Source organism: Protopterus annectens, chromosome 13.part0 (genome assembly GCF_019279795.1).
Source record: "Protopterus annectens isolate FY-2018-M chromosome 13.part0, PAN1.0, whole genome shotgun sequence".
NCBI classification, from domain to species: Eukaryota; Metazoa; Chordata; order Ceratodontiformes; family Protopteridae; genus Protopterus; species Protopterus annectens.
In genome coordinates this window covers 165,232,931-165,260,540 of record NC_056747.1, presented here as the reverse complement: position 1 = coordinate 165,260,540, position 27,610 = coordinate 165,232,931, and the positions used below count along the sequence as shown (strand labels likewise).

General features: G+C 41.6%; 1 protein-coding gene across 1 annotated transcript in view; it reads left to right on the top strand.

Moving 5' to 3' along the window:
• The window catches only part of MYO9B (myosin IXB), a 1,188,949-nt gene that overhangs the window by 745,279 nt on the left and 416,060 nt on the right, over positions 1–27,610 (top strand). Inside the window, exons 24-25 of the mRNA XM_044054768.1 lie at positions 12,632–12,768; positions 14,422–14,567. Coding sequence (XP_043910703.1) covers positions 12,632–12,768; positions 14,422–14,567 — 283 coding nt within the window. The remainder of the gene's footprint in view (positions 1–12,631; positions 12,769–14,421; positions 14,568–27,610) is intronic.

Below are 27,610 nucleotides of genomic sequence, written 5' to 3'. Positions count from 1 at the left end.
CATGACCTAGAGAGAGTGGTCAGTAGATTACTCAAGTCACAGGTACTGGCCCAAATGTTACACAGTCCGTCTCAACAGACGACTGTGGGTCCACACCCCGTTACAGTTCCTCCTTCAACTCTACCCCAGAGCTTGGAGTTGGAGTCTTCGGGAATGGTTACTGCTACGGCTGGAGGACGGATAGGCCCTTGTGTTCCTTCAGCCTCTACTCTTATCTCCTCTTCGAGACCTTGCTTAGAGGGATTCGGTGGTCGGGCTTCCATGGTCTCCTCCGAGGGGGTGAGTGGCATCGGACCCTTGTCCAAACCCGCTCTTCCCCTTGGAGCCTCGGCCTTGGTGAGCTCGGCTCCGACATCTGCCTCGGAGACTTCCCTTTCGGTGGTCCCTGGAGTTCCTAGCTCTTCGGAGCGGGTTCTCTCGGACATGCCTGGGAGGGGAGCATTCGAGGTGATGAAGAGTGTACTGGCCACTGGTATCCGTCAGCAGTCTGTTCCCGTAGCTCCTCCCTCTATAGTACCTGTTGACATCTCTGCCACTTCTCTTGCTACAGGACCCAGAGATCCTCCGCCTCAGGTTTCCCCATTGGGAATTTCCCCCTCTTCCGAGGATTCTCCTGATGTTTCGGGAGATCCTCCTAGGAAGAGGACTTGTAAGAGGAAGCATGTAGACTCCCCCGAGTCTGTCACTTTGGATACTGACTTTGATGAGTCAGAGGGATCCCCTAGATCCCCCTCTGAGGATGTCTCCTTCTCAGACATCCTAGAACTTTGAAACAGAGGGGAAACTGGCCCACCAACAATCCCTCTGAGGATGAGTCAGTATACCTAGAGGCGTTTGGATCTCGGCCCTCCACCTCCTGGGTGTCTCCGCCTTCGACCCCCTTATGCAGGTCATTGCACGAAGGCGTGGGCAGCTCCTGACTCTGTAGAGCCACTGCCTAGGAGGCCTTCAAAATTTATCACTGCCCGGTGACAAACAATTCCTTACTAAGGGTGTCCCGCTGATGCCATGGTGGTGGCTGCGGCCACCAAAAAGGAACTTGCAGATCCTTCCGTGCCCGTCCATCCTCCTAATAAGGACTCTAGGACCATGGATAGATGCAGTGGCGGATGTTTTCCTCAGCGACCTTTGCTATGCGTTAAGCTGAATTACCTATGTCACTTCACCAGACTCCAAAGAGATATCCTGAAGGAGCTGGGAGAAGTAGTTCAGGATCCTACAGCTGCAGGGGCTCAAGAAAAATTGCTTCTCAGCTAGGAACCCTCAATTCCATCAAACTCCTCCATGCGGCTAATATCTTATGCTGCGGATGGAGCGAGTAGAGCCGCAGGCACAGGTGTGGCTCTTAGACGCCAAGCCTGGATGCGGCTATGTGATTTTGCGGATCCCTTTAAGGCGTCCTTCACAAATTCTCCCTTTGTTGGGTCAGCTTTGTTTGGCCCTCAGGTGAAGGAAACCTTGACCAGGTGCGAGCAGGACGGCAAGACTCTTTCTGCTGTTGGAGTCCGTTTTTCCACCCCTTCTAGGCCTTATCCCAAAGGACAGAAGGGTGGGAAGATGTGGTTCCGTAAATCCCAAGGAGTCACGCCAGATTCACGTGGTCAGTTTACCCCTAGAGGCAGAGGGGGTAACAATAACAGACGCCGCTCTAGAGGCAGAGGGGGTCCGAAGAACCAGGGAAACAGGGAGCCTCTCTCTGACAAGCCCTTTCAGCATCCCTGAGGTGTTGCCCGGCTGTCCCTCCTTGGAGGCAGTCGGGGGAAGATTATCACTGTACCCAGAAGCCTGGCATTCCTTCACTCAAGACAGATGGGTACAGTCGATCATATCCAAGGGTTACATAATTCCTTTCGAGGAAAGTCCCTTCCCCTCAAGTTCCCTTCCAGATGTACCACCCGGTCTAAGGGAGATTGCAGAGTCAGAAGTCGCAAAACTACTGCAAAAAAGAGCCATTCAGCCAGTTACAATAGACCATTCAGAGCCCGGAATCTACTCAAGGTTCTTTTTGGTCCCCAAAAGGCGGGAGACTGGAGACCAATATTGGATCTCAGCAGACTCAGCAAGTCTGTCAGGAAGACAAGATTCCGAATGGTCACTCTTCAGTCAATTCTGCCCTTCTTACAGAAGGACAACTGGATGTGCTCAATAGATCTTCAGGATGCGTACTATCACATCAAAATTCACAGACGCTCCAGGAGATTTTTCCGCTTTCGGCTGGGGTCCAGTCATTTCCAGTTCAGAGCCCTGCCCTTTGGTCTCACTACAGCCCCCAGAGTGTTCACCAAATGCATGGCAGTGGTCACGGCTCACCTGAGACGTCAAGGATTCCAGGTGTTTCCGTATCTCGACGACTGGCTCCTGTCAGCCACCACCAGGCATCAGCTTATACAAGCCAGGGATTACACGATAGACCTTTGTTCTCATTTGGGCATCTCAATCAACTTCGAAAAGTCATCCTTATCGCCCTGCCAGTCTATTACCTTCATAGGCGCAAACTTAAACACTGTTGGGATGTCAGCTACCCTTACAGAACAAAGAGTTTCAGACATTCAGACTCATGTCAGGATCATTCTGGCCAGCAAGAAAATACAGGCCAGAATGGTTCTAAAGGTATTAAGTCTCATGGCTGCGGCCATTACTCTTCTTCCCCTGGCTCGATTCTACATGCCTTCTTCAGTGGATGCTGTTCACACAGTGGTCATACCAGCAACTTCCAATGCGTCACCAGATTCTGGTGACACAGACATGCAAAGAGCATCTTGCTTGGTGGATCACATCGTCTCAGGTTCACCAAGGCAGGTGCTTTGTACCTCCGTCCCCGATAGCCACTGTCACCACGGATGCCTCCCTGATCGGGTGGGGGGGTCATTATCAGGGCAGGATGGTTCATGGGACGTGGCAACCGTTCGAGTACCATCTGCACATAAATGTCCTGGAGATGAGAGCAGTGCTTTTAACGTTGCAAGCCCTCAACGACTTTCTTCCCGTAGGGACAATTGCAGTCCACACAGACAACATGTCTGTAGTTTGGTATATCAACAAACAGGGCGGAACCAAGTCCTACCCCTTGTGTCGAGAAGCGCTCAGAATTTGGCAATGGGCAATCTCCTCTCATCGGTTTCTGGTAGCAACGCATATCCCTGGGAAAACCAACATTATAGCGGACAGATTGAGCAGAGCTATCCTCATGCCTCACGAGTGGTCTCTCAAGCAATCTATAGCGGAAGAGATTTTTCTGGAATGGGGTCGTCCATGTTGCGATCTTTTTGCTACTCCCCAAAACAGCAAATGTCCAGACTTCTTCAGCCTCTTCCCTCTATCAGGCCATCCCCCCAGAGGCGCTCTGACCCAGGATTGGCCCCAGGGACTTCTTTATGCCTTCCCTCCATTTCCTCTGATCCCTCAGGTGATCCAGAAAGCTACCGTTTTGAGAGCCAAATTGATTCTCATTGCCCCTTACTGGCCTCGACAAGTTTGGTTTCCGTTCCTCCATCATCACCTTTTGGTGCAGCCGTGGCATCTGGACCCAGTGCCAGATCTTCTGATTCACCAATCCGGTCAGCTGCACCGGTCAATCCCTTCGCTCAACCTCACAGCATGGTTGCTCCACTTCCTTCCTTAGCCAGGCTTCCTTTGATCTCTAACCCAGTTAGAGACATCATAGTAGCTTCACTAAAATCCTCTACCAGGAGGATTTACTCAAGCAAATGGAAACGTTTCTCTTATTGGGCTAAGGCCCAAAATATTGATCCCTTTACTGCCCCTGTTCAGGCAGTTCTGGACTTCTTAGCAGAGATTTTTCATGCAGGCTCCTCTTCTTCCACAGTCAGAGTTCAATTGGCTGCTATTTCCAGTTTTCATGTCGGGATAGCAGATCATAATATTATGTCCCATAGGCTCTGCAGGGTCTTCTTGAAAGGAATTTTCCTACTAAAACCTCCAATCAGGAATCCTCCTCCTCAGTGGGATCTAAATTTAGTGCTGACATCCTTGATTCTTCCCCCTTTCGAGCCAGCTGTTTCTTGTTCCCTGAAATATCTTTCTTGGAAAACGTTATTTCTAGTGGCTATTACATCTGCCAGGAGGGTGTCTGAACGTCATGCTCTTTCGGTTCGACCCCTATTTGGTTTTCACAAAGACAGAGTATCTTTGAGAACTAACCCAACCTTTTTACCTAAGGTCGCTTCAAAGAACAATTTGAATCAATCCATTGATCTCCCGGTTTTTTCCCCTAACTATTCAGATAGAGCTGAACAAAAGCTACATTATCTTGATGTCCATCGTCAACTTAGATATTATTTGGACAGAACAAAAAAATTTAGAAAATCTGATCAACTTTTTGTTTCCTATGCGGGTAATAAAAAAGGCCTTCCTGTTTCTAAAGTGACTTTGTCCAGATGGCTTTCTTCGGTCATCTCTGAAATTTATACGCTCAGGGGAAAACAGCTGTGCTCAAAACCTAAAGCACATTCAACTAGGAGCTTAGCTACTTCTACAGCTTTTCAAGCTAGACTTCCTTTGGACACTATTTGTGCAGCGGCCACTTGGGCCACTCCTCACACTTTTGTTTCCCATTACAAATTGGACTTGGCCTCCAGGGACAGAGCCAGTTTTGGCTCTACAGTCCTCAAGAGTTTGTTCCATTGAGCCACCCAGGATAGAGGTGCTAGGGATGCGGTCCCATCAAGCAAGAATGAAGGCGAGATTGACAACTTAACATTAAGAAGTTATGTACCTACCATAACGTTCCATGTTAGTTGTCTTCTCTCGCCTTCTTTCTTGCGACCCTCCCTCCTTCCCCCTGGCCTGGACAGACCTTGTATAAGAAACTATTATGCTAAAGACCATTCAGACCTGGTCCTTTTTCCATCTGTAAGTTTCTTCTTCCTTTGGGAAGTATTTTATGCTTGGTGCTATTGCCCTTTGTCAACAAACGAGATCTGGGTACTTACCGCCTTGCATCATGGGATATGGGGCTGCCTCGAGCTGGTAAAAGTGACTCTCGAGCGTAGCAGGTGCCGAGTTGGAGCCGAGGGATCGGCTCCGAACCCCATCAAGCAAGAAAGAAGGCGAGAGAAGACAACTAACATGGAACGTTATGGTAGGTACATAACTACTTATTTTCTCCAAAAGTCACCAGCCTGGATATTTACTATTAATTTGAGACTTTGACAAAACAGAGGATGTGAATTAATATACGTTTTCTGAAATAAATTTCTAAGTCTAGTTCTTGCTATTTGTGTATAATTCATCATATTTTCTCCAAAAGACACCACTTTCAGGAGGGATTAAAAGGTTCAGAGCTAATATTGAAGTCAAAATCAGGCACTGATAAATCTGTAAGTAAAATAAGAAAAGTTTGTTGAATAAAACATAACTAAACACTGACACTGTGTTGTCTTTATGCATAGCTCTTACATCAGTAAAGCTTAGCATTGGGAAACTTGGTGTGTTTTTGACCCTGGCTAAGATTACAAAAGTATTCACAGGAGCTTAATCTTACAGGAAAATATTAGCTACATTAGTAAGCTATAAACAATAATGAATAGTCAGAGAACTCTTTACAGAGAATATTTCTATTATATATATTGTTTACACAGGAAGATGCTGTCTACATTAGAAACCCAAACGCACCAAATTATAGTAGCAGTAGCAAACAGTCAACCGTAAAATCACAATGAAGACATGAAAGGGACAGAAATTAGTGGGTTAAATAAACAGAGAAATAACTTTTTCCAGGAAAATATTATTCTACATTAATAATGTATAAATATCAAATTATAGCAGCTGGTCTAAACTTTAGAAAGTTACTTGAACAGGATTTGTGTTAGCTGCATTTTCTGGAGGATATGAGTGTCTGAAACTCAAATGTATGTTATTTGATTACTTGAATCCTCGGGGATTTGCCAGAAAGCCACAAATTTTGAGCAACATACCAAAAATATGAGGTAAAAATCTGGAACCCTACTTCTGGCTGAGACTGTTTAGTAACTCCTATATTCTACACATTCGGCCACTTAGCACTGCCCAGTAAGTAAACAAAGCAGCTGCCTCTCCACAAGTCAAGTAGCCATAGTTCACATCCCCCAAATTCAGTCAGAAAAAATAAATCCAAGGCAGAGTTATAGCTCCCAGGCAACAACAGCAGTCAGCAGCCAAGCAACAGTACTGCCACGATCATCCCGACCCAAGTAAGGCAACACTCAGCCCTTTTGTAAGTCTTTTTTCTACTCAATTAGTGGTCTGGTGTACAGTCACTATACCTGATGAACCTCAGTGCCGGCAGCAACTTCTGTTCTGCCAGTGCCACCTCATCCACACTCTGTATCCTGTCCATCTTATCTGTAGTCTTAATAAATTAGCGTTCAAATGAATCCTCCTCAACTTGCAGGTATTACAGTGCCTTGAAAACTGGTAGCAGCATGTGATAGGCTCAGGCTGCACTTTGTGCCTCCTGATTGACTCCCTTTGCCTCTTGATTGGTTTGTATACGACAGTGCTGATTGGCTGTAATTGTGGAATATGAGCCAGTCAAAAATACCAAACCAGAACCACCACTGTTAAATGTGGAACAGTTGGCAAAATCAATGTTGAGTATCCCACACAATCCAGAGTATTTGGCTTCTCAGGATGGAATGCTTGTATACCATATTTAAATGGCATCAACTACTACCACTAAGTGGGTATAAGATATGTTCACATTCTAGAAAGTAAGATAAGGAAATGAGTTACACCTGTTTGCTTTAACTAACCATTGCTCATAATATTATTGGACAGGTACATGTCTGTGAACACATCAGTCTGTCAGGCCTTCAAAGTATATTTTTTTGATTGGAAGTCTTGATCTAACATCTTAGAGGGGAGCTTTTGGGGGGGGGGGGTCAGGTTTGTACACCCACCTGTCAGAGGTCATTTCTTAGTGTGGGAGCCAGCCCAGTAAATGTGAAAATGTGTTTAGGCATATGACCTGCAGTAATACTAGGTGATCATGAATTTAAGTAATCCACATTAGTTCAGATTGTTACACTAAAGACCTGACACCATGGACATGGTAACCAAGCACAGAAGCTAGCTGGACATAGCTTGCAAAGTTTCCTGTACAGTTTGTGTAAACTGAATGTTGTACAAAGCTAGTGAGCATTACAGATATTTACTGTATTTTATCATTTAAATACAGATTTATTAGAACTGTGCAAAGTCATTAACATTATGGATAGCACCTAGAAACAGCAGACCTTTTGTAAATGCTGGTCCAGCAGGAAGACTGTAACATAGCAAAACTTAATAGCAAGGGACCTGGCTTGAGTTGTGCTTGGCTATCCATATGTATAAGCAAAACCAAAGATAACTCCAGATGTTTAGCAGATGTAGAGATTTGGGGGGATGCAGCCTGTTTTACAAGGAGTGGATTTCATGGACATGCTGCAAAAATTTTTTGTTTTTTTCTTGACATTCGTTGTAATCCTACTTTGTTGTATGCCATTCTGTACTAAATTAATGTATTGTAACTTACAGGAGGCATCTGTAAGGGCATGATTTCTAACTGTCTGCATGTTGGCATCTGCAGAGAAAGTAGTCAGCCATGAGAGAGAATCTTGGATATGTTAAAGTACAGTGAAAATAGCATGAAGTCCTTGCTCTTCAGCTGGTCACTAAAGATAATTCTCCAGAATGTGGTCAGCTGTGCAGTGCTGCCCAAAGGTGGGCCAGAAAAAACATCATTAAGCCCAGTTTCCTCCAGTATGATCTTGACCTTGCCGACAAAGTGATCTGCCTTTTCCTGCTCTAGCCATCATGTCATCCATGGAGTCACTATCACCTTTGTAGTGATTTCTGTCTTCCTTCTAGGTGTGAAATTATGTAATTCTTCAGGCAGCCAGCTGCAGACAGAGGTAATAGTCATGATTTTTGTTGACCAGACTAGCTTTATATATTTTCCTGTACTTATAGTATCCCATTGTCAGCCAGGTATGCAGTGATGTTTGTGGACATAACTGCATATACCCATATAATGTTACATGGTGGATGTCTGCACAGAATCCTTTATTGGAGCTAACCTTTTGCTCTGCTGGAGGGTAATGCACTGACCAAAACTCTCCATGCCTTCCCCATGAAGAAGATAGCTGACCCTGGATTGCTTAGTCGTTCTGCATCAGCCAGCACATCAGTACTCAGACTGCTTGGTCAAATCCAGGCACCAAGTGGCACATGCAGGCACATTTACTAGTGATTTCAATTAAAAAGATCCTCATTTCTAGAGTTCATTGTGTGGACAGGTTTTTTTTCTGCACAATAGATTTTCCCTTTGGACATCACTACCCTTGAAAGATTTGAAATATGTAACTTTTTTTTAAAGTTAAAGTAAAATGATAAGGTTTACTGACATTTACATCTGTTGTGAGTGTTGCATGATATTTCCTAAAAGGAAATAAGTCAAACACTGATATAATTGGTACAGAACTATGGAACCAGCTGTATAAAATGTAAGCTATTTTATTTTGCATTTTGCTTTGGCAGTATACACATTATATACTTTATGTACATCTGAGAAAAGCTTACCTTCTGATATACTGAATAACATTCCACCATTCAGAAAACTTCTGGGTGACTAACTTCCCAACATAGACTGGAAGAACTACTCATGCCAGAACACAAATCCCCAGCAATTCCTTGATTTTATCATTACAAATGCCTTGGAACAGCTAGTCGATACCCACTCAAGGGGTGATAATATCTTGGACTTGGTATTAGCCAACATGAGTAACCACTGCAGTATCCCTATAGTATCATTCTCCCTGGTAAGATTCCACCACAGAGCAGTCACTTTCGAAGTCACCATCTCCCCCAGCCCCCCTCTAGCTAGGATCAGACACAAAAACTTCTTCAAAGCTGATTACAGCCTCCTGAGGAGTGGTATAAACAGCTTCACAGCCCACTCCCCCTCTGCAGGAATTGGCACCAATATCCAAAACTACACCAAAGCACTATAGAAGCATTTATAAAGATGCATGGAATCAGGAATACCCAGCAGGAGTAAGTCATCCTCCGCAAGGAAGAGTAAGCCTGTCTAGCAGATGTCTGCAATAAACAAAAGGAAAAAAATTGCTGTCCAAGACCACAAAGGAGCAGATTCCCAATTGGAAGCAATGTCTCCTTAGCTTGAACAAGCCAAATACAAGCACTAGTGAAACCCTCCAAAGCAAACTTTGAGTCCAAATTGGCCACATGTAGTAGAGACAGTCATAAGGCCTTCTTCACATATGACCACAACCTCAAAGGAAACGCCCAGATCTGTTCAGAAGTGGTGGTCAAGGACACCACCCATACAAATGCTGTAGATGTAACAAACGTGCTGGCTGACAGATTCAGCAAAAACTTTACCCCTCGGTCCCTCCCATCAGTAAATCAGGACATCCCCAGTACCTGCCCCCTTCTCCTTATATCTAGAGAGCAGGTCATCACTGCTCTATCAAAGGTAAAAAAAAAAGCCTCCATGGGACCCAATAACTTCCCAGGCTGCATCCTACGTGAATTCAGGCAGGAACTTGCAGCACCATTAGGCACCCTATTCAAACAAAGCTTGAGTACTGTCTTCGTCCCAGTTGAGTGGAGGACAGCCACTGTCATCCCTTTACACAAAGATGGAGCATCCACAGATCCGGGAAATTATAGACCTATCAGCCTAACTACCTTGATCTGCAAGGCCATGGAACAGATTATCATGGACCTCATTAACAAGGGCATTGGCAACCTCCAAACACTTGATGCTACACAGTTTGGCTTCGTCAAGGGGAGGTCATGTCTGCTAAATTTGGTCTACTTCTTTGAGATGGTCATCAAAGCCATGGACAGGGGGAAGACTGTGCACACCACCTACCTTGACCTAGCCAAAGCCTTTGACACTATTCCCCACTCTGGCATAATAGATAAACTCTCTCAACTAGGCATCGACCCATATGTTACCAGATGGGTAGCAAACTGTCTCACTGATAGAATCCACATAGTCAAAATAGGGGAAGCCACCTCAAGCAGTAGATCTGTAATGAACTGCGTACTCCAAGGTTTGGTCTTGGGGCCTCTGTTATTTGGGATGTACTTTTCTGAGGTGCAGGCCAAAACCAGTGGGCTATGGCTGACCAAGTTTGCAGATGACTTTAAGCTGGGTGCTGTCATCATTTCCCTAATGATGTGGACATCCTCCAAGAGGGTCTCACTCAGACATACGACTGGTGCCAGAAACACAGCCTCAAGCTGAATACCAAAACCTGCGTCATCATCCCCTTTGGGGAAAATGACGTCCCCACAAATTATCACATTAATAACGTCCTAAGCACTAATTCAGTTGAGTGATTTGTGCACCTTGGTTGATAGCAACCTGACTTTTGACCACCATGTTGCTTTGGTGGTACGGAAAGCCTTCTACATGGCCCACCTCGTAAGTAAAGGTATCTCATCCAGTGATAAGGAGGTCAATAACATACCTGTATTCTTCCCTTATAAGGCCCATTATTGAGTACAATGCACCTTTCGGCTTGCACCTCTCAAAGCATATGCAGCAGCTGGAGAGACCAAAGAGGTTCCTCACCAGGAGAATCCAGGGCCTCAAAAAAGCCCTGTCCTCTACTCCATTTCATACAGACTACTCAGATGTGACCTCTGTCTGGCATACAAGGCAATCATGGACCCCACCTTAATGGGACTGCTGAATATCCGCAAGTCAAGCTCCACTCGAGTAACCTGCACGCGTGGCCTCAACCTGATCTGTGACATCAACAAGACTTGTTGGCGGGATAGATTTGTGTCCCAGAGACTCCTGCATCTAAGGAATAGACTCCCTCTCCACATCAAGCAAAGTACCTCTTTACCCCTTTTTAAGTGCAACCTGGGTAACTGGATGGGAAACAGGAAATATACTCCTAGGATTCCACCCGTGGATGCTGATTTGCCCAACTAAAACTCTTAGCTAGGCTTATAAGGGCCTCGGAACCAATAGCCTAGTAACATCCTATGATCCTGTGATAGTTTGTTTACCTTAGATGGTGAGATCACCATAGGTGGCATTTTTGTTCCAACCCACAGACCCATCATCTGTATTCTGCTCTTCATTCTAGCCTAGTCAGCAGTCCTTGTACAATTTTTAAAACTTTGTCTGCTTTCTTTCTGTATATGCACTGCCAAATCTAAGACCTTGCATGTGCGTATTTTCTTGTTTAACCCCTTTTGTAGGTCCTGGATATTCACATGTATTTGTTTCTTCATGATGGCTTCGACTATAGTTTTTTGGTGGTTCTTCATTTTAAATCCACATTTGGAATGATGCTGTCACTTTTTTGTTCTTTGCATGATGATGTATTAGTAAGTAGCACTTGCCTGAAATGACCTTTCTTTGGATGAGGTTATTGTATTGTGGTTTAACCTTTTTCGGAGCTACAGTGGTAAAGGGTGCAGGGACAAAGTGGGCCTGTATACCCCCCAAAAAACACCATGCAAATGTAGTTTTCAGTGCCATAATGCCAGTTTTAATAGTATAGTTCTTTTGTTTGTAGTTTGTAATAAGTATTCTTAGTATTTTTTTATAATTAAAATATTTGAGACATGGCTCAGGTTTTGAAATAACCAAAAATAACATTGGAACAGGTACTTCAACATAGACTACTCCAAAAGCAAACAATGTAAGTACCACAAATGAAGGAAAATAGTCTGCTCAATGATAGTTGCCTTTGGTTTTGAATGCAGCGCAGGAAGTGGCTGTGAAAATCAATTACATGCTTTATTGAGACAATACACTGTATTCTCATTGGTGGATTACTTTAATAATTAATGGACTATATAATGAGATGGTTAATTTATTGTTTGCATCTGATGACGTCTTCACAACTTAGATGAAAACGCTGTGTGTGGAATTGCGTTTGTGTGATTGAATTGATTATTAAACCAGCATTGGAATTCTATCATTGAGACAACTGTTTTCCTTCATCTGTGGTACTTTGCTTTTTAAGATTTTGGAAACTTAATTGGCCTCAATGCATGTTAACATGGTGTACAAGTGAAACCATGGGAAGCAAAGAAATGGTAGAGAGGCAGATAAGGATGAACTGTGCTATATTCCTGTCTTTTTGGTTTGCTTTAATGGCTTATTGCTACTGGATGCATGGTTTGTAATAACTGGGGTAGCTCAAGTGAACTCCATTGCATAATCTGTTAACGTTTGCTAAAAAGACATCATCAAATCACTCTCTTGTAGTGTTTTTGGTAGGACATCAGCATAGCAGTTCTATCTTTTTAATTTGTGTTCTGAACTAAGAAAGCTTTATAAAATGTCTTGCTAGCATCTGCCAAGATGCATAAAAATGTCAACCTGCTGTACTAATTTTGTCATCATTGTGAGGAAAGCAGGTAAGGTGTGGTGACTCTTGTCCCTTACTGAAGTGACACTTTTTTATGGCAAGCAATATTCTTAGCTCAGATGTCACTGTTCATTGTTTTTTATGTGGTAGTGGTGTTTCTGGTCATGCTGTTACTGGTTATAAGATCAGATGTGTTCATTCAGGCACATTTTTAAAAGCAAAGTTGGGATGTATTTCTTTTTGGTTCAGAGTTGTTCCTACCTTGAAAAACTTTTTTTTTTCAGGATTCAGGCACACCAGATGGAGAAGAGCTTAAGAAGCAATTTGTTCAGAAGAAGGTGTCAAACGATTCAATGTCATCTCTGTATTTGGATGCCACAGCAGGTTTACAGCATTCTCAAGGTCACCATATGGATTCAAAGTATGACTCTTTTTTTTTTTTTTTTTAATTGTAAAGTGACCTTTAAACTGTTTAAAAAAAAAAAAAAACCTGTTGCAGAAAGGAAATGGTGGATATCAGGTATTGACTGATTTATAGATATACCAAGGCCATGGAGTCTTACGACTGTTCACGCCTTGCCAGTATTCTCCCTCAAGCTGCACCTCCTTGCTCCAGGAGGGCGATATCTATCAATCCTGGAGAAAGTTTGTGGCTACCCATCCAGTCATCTAGGTTATGTTTAAAGGAAGATAGTGAGTCACACTGCTTAACATGCAGGGGAAGTTTATTTCAAGTGTGTGGAAGGTGCTGAATTATAAACCTGTCCCTCCACCTCTATTTGTATTTTTCTGTTGATGAAGATTTAGGTCCTTGGTTCTAGTGTAGGTGGAGATATCTGACTTGTATAGAAACGGGAGGTTCAAGGTAATCGGTTCTTTAATGGCTCAGTAAGTGAAACCTAGATCTCCATGCAGAAGTTAAGGAAGTACTTCTTCTTTGCCCCATAACAAGGAACTTTCACCCACAGGAGTGAGTTAAATTGTGTTGTTTTAACCCAGCACCATATGAACCTCCTAAGTTGACTATATTGGAGTTCATTTCTTGAAATTCACTGATTCCTTTGACTATTTCCTTTGTGTGTTTAATCACAAAACTTTAGGGGGGAACTGTACCTGGTCTTTTATAATGACATGATGTCCCTCGAGGCCTAAGGATCATTTTAAAATTTTTCTTGGAACAGTTCATCATACTCCCAGTTTTCATGGTGATAACAGAAACTAGGGGAGTTGAATACATTGTGTACCCTGTATTTACGGCAGCTTCTCTGGTTATATATGGGGAAAAAAGCCGTTTTCATGAGAAGGGTACATCCATTTAGGAAGAACACTCAGTTTCTTGACCTCCTTTGTTCTAGGGAGTGAAGAGCTTGCAGTTACCAAGCAGACATTCCCCCAGTGGGTGTCCATCCAACCTTTAGTAGATGCTGCAGCCGCAGCCACTCCACCAGAAGAATGGCTGCCTGGGAGTGCTTATCTCAAGAATGTGTATATTGCTGATGTGCACTGTAGTTAGTTGGTCTTTATTGTACAGCTGCACCAAGCGTTAGTGTCTTAGAAGCAACTTGTGGAGTTTCATCCCTTCTTTGGGAAGACTGTCTTAGAAATCTTAACTGAGCTTTGACCTGAGGTGATCCCTCTTGTACATCCTTGTACTGCTTGGGATTTAGTCCAACCAAGGACCTACCTTGATTTTGGATACAGTTGATATATTGCTGCCACATCATCTAGTCTATGAGCTATCCTTTCCTGAATCAAGCTGGGGTGTCTCATAGATTAGTTGAGACAGCGGGAGGGAAAAAGGATCATAACTGTTTTATTTTAATAAAAATACAAAATCCCATTACACTTAATATATTTGTTCAAGGAACTGCACAAGGTAAGTGCAGGAACTGTTTGAATGTCTGCTTTTGAAGTATATTATTGCATAGTAATGCCCAACAGCTAAGAAAGGAAGGATTCATTTTTCTTTTCAGAGCTTGAATGTATTACTTATGTGTGGCACATGCTCTTTAATCTGTATTTCTTCAATGATTAACTAGTCTGCTTGTCTGTTTTACGATGACTTTCTTTTTAGATCTTCCCAGCCAAAAGGACCATTGCATTGGCTACTGGGAAAGAAGACAGATAAAAAGATTAAGGATGGGCCTACCACACCAGACATTGAAAATATAGCACTTACCAGTATCGTGTGTGATGGTGTCAGTGTGAAAAAAGCTGATAGTAAGTTTTTTTTTTGTTTTGTTTTTTTTAACAGATTTTAAAAATTCCATTCCATTCTTATTGTAAGCTTTTGTGTAAATGGAGTGCCTGTGATTTGAGTAAAAATTATTAGTGGCCAAAAACCCAGTCAGCTCTGAAGGATTAATGGTCGGCCTTTCACTCTAGTAAATGACTAGGTTTTAGTCCATAGCAAGATTTGCTGTTTGGATGCATCATAGGTTATTTGGCATGATGACAATCAATATGCTTTCAGAAAAAATGTTGATTACAGTATCTTGTAGTTTTAGCTATATGGGTTATATTTTCCACAGGATATAACAGCTACCCATCTTCCAAAGCTTCAGGGGCATTTTCCATTCATCCAGATGGTTATTCGGCTAGAGCTGAGCTTATAAAACAGTAGTTTGGGTACCAAGTCCTTCGGAGCTTTTCTGCTCCTTTTGAGGATCGATGGCCTATTCCTCATAAAATTTGAGGTTTTCTGGCAAATCATTGAAGAATGAACTAATTAAGTAATGTCATACATTTGAGTTTCAGACATAAGCTCCTTCAGAAAATGCATGCAAAGACAATGCTGTTATTCTAGCTACTTTCTAAGTCTATAAGAGCAATAATTAAAATCTGTCCCTATTTTTGGGCCTATGTCGCCCCCCCCCCCCCATCATTTTCTGCTTTAAGATCTGTTGTATTAAAAGGTTGAGAAGTATGATCAAAGGTCAGCTAATACTCTGCACTGTATAAGGCAGATAAGTTCCCATCTTGGGGGGAGCGTCCACTTATTTTTATGATTAAAATTTAACTTTTTACGAAGTTAGTAATTTTATGCTTGGAAAAAGCGATTTTATAGACTATCACCATGATTTTTTAGTAACTTAAAAGAAAAGCATTACTTTTTACTTTTGAGGCAAAAAATGGTAAAAACATTTAAAGATGCCTTTTATCTGGTAAAAGTTGTGTTTACTTTTGGGAGCTGGGGTAAGTTTTTAAAATGCTTTTGACTATGTTTTTGGAAGGAAAAAACGACGTGACTACTAATCTGTTCGACTATTGCTGCCAGGCCTTCTTGGGAATGAGGCATCTTTCTCACCCTTATAATAGAGCAGCCTACCATCTCCTCAGTTCTTCTGTCTATGTGCCACAAAAAGAAAATAAGTAGGTGACTGCTGTGGCCACTTCTGGTTCCTTTGACCATTCATCCTTTTCTATGTCTCCCTTTAGAGCATGTCCTGCAGCCACTTTGGACCAAGGGAGAAACCACTCTTGTTGGTTGTGAAAGAAGGAGGAGGGAATTTGTCTCTGTTTAGCCAGACTGAATTGCCTGACACTAGTGAGGTTTTGCCTGGCAAAAGTGGGTCTGCTTCTTTAAAATTTCCTGTCAAAATGAAGCAAAAACTTAAGACACGTCTTCTCCTGGCTCAGTTACTTTGGATGTAATTGATTTATTGGGTTTAGCTAAGGGTTTCATTCAGGGTCTTTACTCTTTCAAGTCAGTTGTACCTGGCAGGAGAAAAAAAGGATTCTTCATTTTATTAATAGGTTCAAGGTTTTGAACCCCAAAATGATTGTGAAGGGAAACATTTTGCTTTTTCTCCTCAGGTTTCTTCAGATTCTGAGGGAAGTGTGGCTTTTGCCAGCACCTTTGAGCAATTCTCTTTTTCTGAAAATATTTTCAGAATTAATCAGTTATTTGACTGGAAACATAATGACATTCCACTGCCTGTAAAGAAATGTTATGTTTTATTGCAGCTGTTTTTTCTTGAACCAACGTCAGTTCCTCCTGTTTTTTTCACCACTGGGAGATGTATTTGTTACAGCCTGCAACTAACCCCCAGAAAGCAGATTATGTAAAGTTTCTCAGTCTTATAACTTTTTATGTATTTATTCTGAATAAGACATGGCAGATATTTTTTGTGCTGAACCTTCTCTGACAAGGATAGGAAAGCTTTTGATAGATTTGCGGAAGAAGTGTATTTTTTGCAGTACTTATTTTTAGATTTCTGAACTGTCAGGCTTGTGTGTTAAAGGTAATATTTGCCTCTTTTGAGAACATGAATATTATGGCATCTGTTTCCACGTCTGTGGGAAGAATATCTTTATGTAACCTGATTTCTTCTGTCTCAATGCCTACCCACTGTTTATGTACTTATGACTCTTATAATGCCACTTCCAGGGCTGCTACCACTGGAACTATTAGGAGGTTTGCTTGGTTGCAAATTTGAAATTTTTTTCAGAATGTAAAGCTGAAATTTTGAATTATATTTTAGAGAGTTTTTGGACCATCTTATGCAGCAGTCCTTAAAAAGTGTGACGAGATGTCAGCTCATTCAAGGAATTTCTCAGATTTTTCAGATTTTCTTCTCCAGGAATGTCAAGGGGTTTAATGCTATATATCTACAACATTTTTCAAAAAATGAAATAAGCAAATACAGTAAGCTGCTGGTAAGCTGATGTTTAAAAAGCAGTGGTTGGAAGGTTCCAAAAAAGGAGAAACCCCCTAAGGACAGTCAAGCCTGACTAACAGTCTGCAAGACTCCCTTCCTCTTTCTCACCCAGGCAAATCTTTAATCTTTCCATTTCCATGTCTGCACCTCCATTTCTGTTTTGGGCAATCTATAGTTTCATACAGCTTCTGAAAGGTAATATACCAATGTTCCAAATGACAGTGGGAGTCTCTCCATCCTTTTCAAGGGATTCCTCCATCTACTAGATCAAATTCCCACTTTCTTTCCTGTCATTCAGCATCAGCTGTCCTTAAGGAGATGATAGAAGTGGCCACTCTTCCACACGTAAGGGAAGAGTTTTATTTAACACAATTTCTGGTGTCAGAGAGAGGTTTCATGGAAACCAGTTCTAGATCTTTCCTTTTTAAACCATTTTGTGATGTGCCCAAGTTCAAAATGTTGTTCCTTCACAACTTGTTAGGTATATTTAAGTTTGCTGGTGACCTTGCCTTTAAAAGATGCTTATCATATTCTTGCAGGTCCAAATTTCAAACATTTTTAAGGTTTTTTTGTCTGTAGATCACAGTATAATTTCTTTGCATTACCCTTTAGTCTGTCCACTAAAGACACAGACAAACCCTTTAGTCTGTCCACTGCTGCAGCAGACTGCAAGGTAGTCACATTTTCTTTATTTGCTTATTTTTGTAGAGCATACCTCTCAACCTGGAAACATCAAAAATCAGGACAAAGGCCCATGAAAAATAAGTAAAAATCTGTACGCTGATTAACATAACATTTACATACAGATTTATGTAGCCCCACCCATTCCAATAGAATTGTGGGATACCAACTTTTAAATGCAAACTGAAAAACGGGCAACCAAAATATGATCATGACATGAAACACAATAAGAACAACAATAGTGCTTTATTTATATTAATATTTATATTTGCTGTTTTGTTCTGCTGACCCTAGGGTTACCACCTGTCCCACTTTGTGAGGGACAATCCCTCTTTGGGCAGTTGTGTCCTGACAAAAAATTAAAAAAATGGGGAATGTCCTGAGATTTTAGGATTAAATTATTTCCTATATTTTATGTAATAGCTGCATAAATGTTATTCTGTAAAATACCTAAATGTTATAAGAAACAGAATAGGCAACTAAAATGCTACAAAAAAGTTAAGTTCTAACCTTTGTAGTGACCGTGGGTATGTGTCGGCCTGTAAAATCTGATGTTTGTACCAAAAATGTCCCACTTTGGCCATTTGAAAAGGTGGCAACCCTAGCTGACCCAATCATCCTTCCTTAGCTCCAGATCTTTATATAAGCTAGTTTTCTCTAGGTCTGCTATAAAATGCTTGCCAAGATTTCTTAGCCAGCGTCTAACCTCTGCACTACTACTACTAACCTGTATTTGAGAGAGAATCATGCAGAGACGCTGCATCTGCATTGGAAACCGTCTTTGTTGTTACATTTAGCATACTGTACTGTGTCCTTCTCTAAGTGTGTATAATTTATAAATCCTATTTCTAAACACAGTAAACAAGTGTGTTTTATGGTTTCAGGAGACTCCGTTCTACATGTGTGCCTGCCATTATTACAGTAAGCAAGTAAAATAAGCACCCACCCACTATGAATAAAAAAAAATTAACAAAGACTTGTTAATTTTTTAATCTCAGGCACTTAAATGATTTCTTCAAGCAAATCACACCTTAAATATCCCTTGCAGTAGGCATAAAATCAAGTAAAAACAGCTTTAGCTTGTTGTAGATGACATTACCATAGCAACCAGCAATACATGCAAAAAAACTCCAGAATAAGAGGTAGTAATGTAAAGTGCACCTTTTTAAACCAGCTTTGAAATTAACAGTCATTCAAGCTTAGTGTCGCTTTCTCAGTACAAATCTAACACAAAATTAATGGCTGAGCAAATCTGTTAAAAATACATTTACTTATGACTGTCTCCCCTGATTATGAAGCTTCAAATACACCTGTCACAGAATACAAACAAACTCTAAGCAATAAATGCATAGGTGTGTATTAATATGTCTAAAGCAAGAAGTCATACCTCTCAACCTCTTAGCACTTAAACTCTGGACAAATTCTAAAATGATGGGGGGGACAAAGGCCCAAAAATAGGTACATATGTTAAAATTTGCTGTTATAAACTTAGAAAGTTGATAGAAAAGCAGGATTTGTGTTAACATGCATTTTCTCAAAGATATGAAGTCTGAAGCTCAAATGTATTTCACAATTTGGTGACTTCGGTCCTCAGCAATTTGCCAGAAAACCACATTTTTTATGAAGAACAGACCAAAAATATGAGGCAAAAATCTGGACAGTTGAGAGAGGTATGGTAGCAGATTGTGTGTTTGCTACAGTTGTTTGCACTTTGCGCACAGCTAATGGCATGGCACCGCACTGTCCAGCCTATTACCACCACCTGAGTATTTGTCTAATCTCTGGTTGTTAGGTTGAATCTGTTTTACTGTGTTATGGTTGTGCTGTCATATGGAAAGTGTTACAACTGGTGTTAGACGCACTCTTTAGGAATGTACTGTGCATTGGTACTAAAATTACAGCAGCACTGATAATACATCAGTGCAGTGTTATGTACAAGCAATTTATCCTTGTTTAGTGCCAAAGGTGTATACAACAGTTATTTAAATGATGCCATTTTTCTCAGATTGTGTGCACTGCACTATTAAGTGATGTACAATATTATTATAATCATTTGCATGTAAAAATTCACCAGCATCTTACAGCACTGCATTATACACAAACATGCTTGTGAGGGATTGCATCAGTTTTTATGGGAATTTCATAATACTGGATGGTTAAATTAACAGTAGCTCTCAATTTATATATTTTCCTATTCCTAATATGAAGCATTAATCATGGATATATTTACTCTGCCTTAAGCCTTTGCAACTGAAAAGTTACAAATGTAGTCTAATTGCTGGATGTCAAAGAAAGGCACAGTCTCTTAAAATATGCTCTATGTATCTAAATCTGAATGCCAGCTTCTGGCTAAGATGAAAGTAGCTTAAAAATGACAAACAAGCTGATTACTTTGTCCACCCTCCTATTATGAACGCATGTGCTATAACTTACCAACCAGCAATATACTGCATCCCAAGTTTGGGAAGGGGTTTCTTGTGAACCCCTTATTATAAATGCATCTGCTGTAACTTACCAACCAGCAATATATTGCTTTCCCAGTTTGGGAAGGGGCTTTATGTTCACCCCCTATTATGAACCAGTAAAATCCTCTTCCCAGTACATAGTGGACCACTATATTACTGGCCAATATATGCCCACAGTCTGATAACCGATATTTCTTTTTACAGACTATATTTGCTGTGGGGGTTACACCCTTAATGTTTGGCCTCTGCCACTACACCTCATTATCTAATGATACAATACTGGGGTTATACCTCCTCAGAGTATTTACATTGTATTGACTGAGTTAGACTTGCATGGTAATGTGCATTTTCAGACGGGATCCAGGATGTAAGGTAAAAAAATAGAGTAAACATGCATAAGAAAAAACACAGTATATGTTTACAACACATCAGAATTAAAAATAGAAATGAATGTCACAAATTTGACAAAAATGCTAGGTATATACAAATATTTTGTTTGGTCTCTTTAGACCTCATCTTTACTGGACTTGCCCCCCCCCCCCCCCCCCCCAGTACCCAGTGTCCACACTGGGTCTAACAGCTGCTCTCCAACATCCTTTTAAAACGTATTTTTATTACAGTCAAAATACTGCTACATTTTCTATAAGTAGCATTCATGCCAACTTGTGCTGTGACATTCCATAACAAAGAACAAGAAGAAAAATTATCATTCTTCTATAAATATAATATACAACTACGAGTCTACTGTGTGGAGAGTAGTCTCTTCAAGCCAAAAGTAAACATCATAGACATTTCATTTTTTTTTTTTATATAAATTATTTTGTCTACCTTCTGGTGCTGGAGGAGGCAGGGGAAGAAACAACAGCAGAAAAAATAAGTGTTTTCATGATGGTGATTGTGATGAGTGATCGACCACCAGCCATCACAGACCGGGTATCTCCACCGCCGCACAGTTCCAAGTCCGTTAGACTTGACAGTTGACTCTCTTGCTCTCCTGATTCCTGCTGCCTGCCTAAAGTGCCGACCCATGCAGTGAAGTTGTGGTATATAGTGCACCTGTGATGACCACCTGCACCAACCAGTATGCAAGCAACAACGAAAATTTCAAGCCAGTGCCACTTCTTTAACTTATTTTATATTTAAAAAAAAAAAAAACACACTTCTACAGCCCTAATTATGCTATGCTAATGCTGCTGTACTACCACTCAATTACTGACAGCGAGCGATCGCCAATCATCAGCTGCTTCTATTTGCTTGAATCACTTGTGGGCTTCTCTCGTTCATTCAAACTCTGTCCCGACTCCCACCTCTCCCTCTCTTTTATTTTGTTTCCTACCATGGCCTATCCTAACTGCAGACTTGCAGCAGTGTGCCACGTGCGAGACCTGTGAATGACGGCATGTCCAGCGCGTACTACTGCTGCAAATGTAAACAAACAGCAGCAGCCCTTAGCCGAAATCTGACTGGCTAGCAGGCTGTTCACAGAGCTGACGTCACTGTGCATGCCTCTGTGCGATGCCTTCAGTCCAAGAAAAGAAAAATTTAAAAAAGAAAAGATGGAAAATTTGGAAATTAAGGGGTGCCACTCAGGAATTGTGGCACCCCATCATTTGGACTTCAAAACCCGGTAAAAACTGAGCGATTTGGTACGGTTGAGAGGTCTGAGTGATATGAAGGTGTCTGGAATCTCTCACGTGGGTGAGAAGCATCCTATATAGACTGGGGTCAAAGAGAATGTAGAAGTCTTGTTTAGATGTTTCTCAAAGGCTTGTTTTCTTGGGGTGTCTTTTGGATACCACAGTTCAAATAGTCTTTCTTCCACAGAAAAGATTAGATGTATATGTAAATACATTCTGGAATTTTTCCACTCAGACTACTCTATCAGCAAGGGAATTTCTCAGGTTTCTATGTCTCTTGCATCTGTGGTTCTCAAAAATCCTAAAGAAAGACCCCACGTGAGGAAGAATTCAGTGGTACCTAAAATCTGTATGATCCCAACATCAACATTTCTTGACATTCCAGATTTGTGGGTTTTGAGAAGGGGAGATTCTTTGGTAGAGAGACTAATTTTTATCTAAATTCATGTCTCCCCATTTTCTCTTCCAGCTCCAGCACACACTGTAACAGTAGATCATTAGACTCTCCTTGGGGAGCAGTGTCTATGGAGATGAAAAGCGTAGGGTCTTTGGAGCAGAAGAGACAGACCAAACCATACAAAAATAAGAGATTTTGGCACTCAAAAACTCTTAACGCACACAATCATTTTTGTTCCCTAGGACCATTAAAAGTGTTTATAAACACTACAGTGATGTAGTACATAAACGGAGGTGCTGATCTTACCCTCTGTGCAGACTAGCTGTGGTTGTCTGGGGTACAGCCTTTCAGCACAATCCCAGTTTACAGGTATCTTGCGTACCATAATTTTCTTACAGAAGCTGAGTAGGACCAGGGCAGATCCTCAGGAATGGAAATTGAATGAGGGGGTCTTCAAGAATTGATCCATCTGTGAAGAACACCATAAACAGATCTTGTTGCCTCCATCCAGAATCAGTTGGCATAGTTCTTTTTTCTTTTCCTGAATGCTTTTCCATCTGCGTACCATAATTTTCTTACAGAAGCTGAGTGGGACCAGGGCAGATCCTCAGGAATGGAAATTGAATGTGGGGGGTCTTCAAGAATTGATCCATCTGTAAAGAACACCATAAACAGATCTTGTTGCCTCCATCCAGAATCAATTGGCATAGTTCTGTACCAGGACTCCATGAAAGGGATGGAAAACAGATAATTTTTCTTTTCCTGAATGCTTTTCCATCCTTTCCAGTAAAGTCTAAAGTCAATCTGAAGATTCAAAAGGATGCTCCATATATCACTGTGGTGACTCCCTTCTGGTCCAGGCAGCAGTGGCTCTCCTTTATTGTAGGAAATGGCTAAGGGCAGTTTCCACAACCTTCCTTACAGACTGGTCCTACTTGCACAGGGTAAAAGGATGTTTGATGCATCCTGACCCCAAACCACTGCAACTAACTGTCTAGATAGACTGAATACTTTTCACACACCTATTTTCTTGACAGAGTTCAGCAAGTATTAAAAGAGGCAAGAAAGCCTGCTACTAGAAAAGCATATGTTCTTAAATGGAAATGATTTTCTAGTTGGTGTTAAGAAGGGAATTGGTACCCTTTCAGAGCTAGTGTCTCTGGTTCTACATTTTTGGGTGAGTTCCTATCCTCTGGCCTGTTTTATTCCTCCAAGGTTCATATGTCAGCCATTTTATCACGTCTGCTCATGGATCCCCCTCTTTCAATGAAATCTGATGTGAAAATATTTTTGAATGGGGTATTGCATGCAAAACCTTGTAGAAAACAGGTGGCTCCTCCTTGGGATCTTATTTTTTTCTTGGAAAGAATAGTCGTTGCTGCATTTCAAATCAGCTCATCAGGCTGAATTGAGGGTCTTAACTTGGAAAATGGTGTTACTGATTGCTCTGACCTCTGCCAGAAGAGGATTTGAGTTGCAAGCTTTTATGGTGGGTCAACCTTGTCTTATCTCATTTTCCTTAAAGATAAGGTTTCCTTAAGAAGTAATCCTTTATTTATTCCTTAAGTGGTATCTATATTTACTATGAGTCAAGCTGTCCATCCCGTCTTCTTTACAGAAAATAAAAACATTGGAGAAAGGATATTCCATACTTTGAATGCTCGCAGACTAAGTGCTATCTAGGCAGTACTAACTCTTTTACTCACTCTTGTGAATGTAAGAAAAAAAAAAGCAACCCAAATCAAAACATACTGTTTACCAATTGTTTGTCTCAAGGCATTAACCTTTTGTTATATTCACTACAACAGTGCAATTCCGATTACAAGGCTCATTTTTCCAGGGCCTTTGCTTCATATATTACTTTTTGGAAAAGTTAGTTTCTAGAAATATTCTCTGACATCACCCTGGTTCTCTGTGCATACCTTTACAAAGAACTCCAGACTTTTCCAGGTTTAGGGTAGGCTTTGCTAGAACCATTCTCCAGAGGCTCCTGAAACGTCATCTTTCTTTTTCCCAGTCTGTCTAAGCTATGGTAATCTACCCATATAGCCAAGGCTGCTGCAGCAGTGATCAGTAGGGATGAATGTAGTCCAGTTGTGTAAGTCAACTTACCATAACAGTGGATGTTCAGATCATCATGGCTGCAATAGCCTCTCCCTCTCTTCATCCTTCATATTGTTGTATAATTTTGTTAGCAGGGTGAGGACCTGTAACTTTATATCTCGTGTTGTCATTTTCATTAATTCCTCAACTGTTAGGTTCGGATCTGATCATCCTGTCTGACACAACTCTTCTTCCAGCTCATGGAACAATGAAATTCTCAAACTTCTCCTTGTAACCACAATACCCTAGTCACCTAACCTAACCTAGATTTCATTTGCTATAGTTTTCAGATGTGGTCTCTCTAAACCTCGCAAGTTGCTGTAATTCTTTTTTGTGAGTTAAGTTTTTCCTCCTTACATTTTTTTTCTAAATATACTTTAGTGTGTGTGTGTGTGTGTGTGTGTGTGTGTGTGTGTGTGTATGTTTATATATATATATATATATATATATATATATATATATACATACACACACACACACACACTCCCTATATTACTGTAGACTTTAATAACTTTTAATTACCTTTAGCTCTAAATTTCTTTCTATTTTTTTTAAGCTTACTTTTTTGAGTATTCTTTAATACTATAGTTTGTATTACTGTCTCTTAAAGTACTGGTAGTATTCTCTTTAAATTAAGATCTTTGGTGTTTTCTTCCTATTTAAAGAAAAAAACATTTCTAACTTTAATTTTTTTCATTGTCTGCTAAACCTTCTTGTTTTAAGAAGTGTGTGGCTTGTGGCCATAAATTCCCTAACTCAGAAGCACATTCAAAGTGCATATATTGTTTAGGGCCTACTCGCCTCAGTGCCGATTGTGACATCTGCAAAGCGTTCAATACCCTTGCTTTAATTGATAGGAAAAATAAACTGATTTTTAGGGGCTTGCTGTCTTCTAAAACTGCGTCTACAGGCTCTGGGGCTGAAATCCCCAAAAGAATCTAGAGAGAGAGTCAGAAAAGATCTTCAGAGCAGACAACTTCTACTGCTTTGGTGCCGTCTTCAGAACTTCCTTTGAAACATACAAAGAAATTGGATCCAACAGCTGTGGATATGAAATCCAGAGCAGAAGAATCTTCACTGATCCACTCTCCTCCGATGTCTGAGCCGATCACCTCAATGCTCCCATCACCTTTTTTGGCATCAGCCTGACACATTTGAGACCTTCATCCTTGGCCTCATCCAGTCAGTCTTCCAAGAGCCTTAGTGAAGCTGATCTGGACAGGATGATGAGGAAGTTCCTCAGGATGCAAAGTAAAATGGGAGTTCTCCCGGCTCCAACCCCATTAGGTCCAGATATCCTTGTCAATACTACCCCTCATTTGTTAGCTCCTTCTCCGATTTGACCTTTGGTTTTGGGAGCCATCAGATCTGAAAGTCCTGGAGTCATCCACCTCTGATCTGAAGAGGTTGCCGTAGTCAACTCCGATGATATCTCTGAGTGGTTTGGAGCCTAACACTTTGGAGCTAGACTCTCAGAGCACTAGTGCCAGTGTCGGCTCTGGGGTGCTAGAGTTGACTCCAAAGCTGTCAGAGCCATCTCTGCCCCTTGGACCTTTGGCGCTGAATAGCTTGGCTCCAGCTACTTCCTCGAGTAGTTTGCCTTTGGGGCAAAGGGAGCTGGTGTTCTATAAGCATGCCTTATCAGATCCATCAGTGTCCTTTTCTCCAAAGCATTCTGCCTTCGAAGTAGTGGAGAAGAGCGTTCTCTGTTCCCAGAGTTCAGATTTCTCCCTCTTCAGCTCTGACTACCCAGTTCCATTCAATTCTGCTTCGAGGCTCAATCATCTTTTCCTCTGGTACAGCCAGCCCAAACCGGTCTCCAGACAACCTATTAGGGTGAAGTAATCTCTTTTGACACTTCTCTGGAGCATCCCATGGAAGAAGTTCCGAGGAAGAGGAAGTTTAAAAAGACATTTAGACTCTCTAAAAGAGTCCGTCACAGAGGACACTAATGAAGGGGAATGGTCCCCCAGATTACCACCTGATGACGTCTCATTTGGAAACATCTTAGAGTTCCTGAAACAAAGGCATGGTTGATCCTCCGATAACCTTTCTCAAGAGGAGTGGATGTTCCTGGAGGCCTTTGGCACTAGCACATCTACCTCCTAGGTGACTCCACCTGCTCATGAGCTCATTGATTTGCTCTTTTGATGGGTGTGTAAGGAACCTGACAATAGATCCTAGCCCTAAGAGACCAGATACGATCCTGGCACGACCCAAGAATAGAATTTTTTGGAGTAAGAGTACCAGTTGATGCCATGATGATGGTGGTGGCCACCAAGAAGGAACTGGCAGAACAAAGTTCCTCTGTTCACCCACCAAACAGGGAGTGTAGGGTGCTGGATGAATCTGGGAAGCATGTCTATGCTTCAGGGACCTTCGTTCTTTGGTTACTGAATTACTTTGCACATTTTGAGACTTCAGAGGGATTTGTTTATAGAACTTTCCAGATCTCTCTCTGGGACCACATCCTCTGAGGTAGACCACTGTATCCTTTCAATTGGCTACCTTTCAGTCCATTTCAAATTCATCCATGAGGGTCATCTCACACTCGGCTTAAGGTAGGTACCATTAGTGGCTGGTTCAGACATTTCTGTCAGAAGGCATGCCTGGATGCGCTTGTGTGACTTTGCGGAACCCTTCAAATCTTCCTTCATCAGTGTTCCTCTTGATGAAAGTTAGACCCCTTCTCTAGGCAGGAAAGAAAACCCTGTCTGCTGTGGGTGTGTGTTTTTTTGACCCCTAAACAGACCTCTTTCTGGGCACCAACAAGGTGGATGAAAAATGTGGTTCCCCTAGGGCAGAGGGAGAACTCTAATGGGAGATTCCATCTCCGTGGCAGAGGTAATATACATAACCAGAGATCTAGATACAATTTTTCTGACCAGTCCTATCAGCACTCCAGAAAGGAAGCCTGACTGTCCAGCTCTGGAGGCATTTGTGAGTTATCTATCCATGCGCCAGAGAGCCCGGCTAGAAATTGCAAAAGGTTCATGGGTGCAGAGGATAATATCCAGAGGTTATCTAATACCATTTTCCCATCCACCCCCACTGGTTTCAAACAAAATCCGTGATGTTTCCACTCAGAGTGAAGCAGCAGCAGCACTTGAAATAAACAACTGCTAGAATGGAGTCACCCAAAAGGTCCCCCGAACCAGAAACAGTCCATAACTTATTCAAGATTCTTTTTAGTGTCAAAAAAAAAAAACAGGACTGGAGACCAATCTTGGATCTCGGCAAACTAAATCAATCAGTTTAGTATACAAAGTTACGGCTGGTCATGGTTCAGTCCATTCTGCCTTTTCTGCACAAGGACACG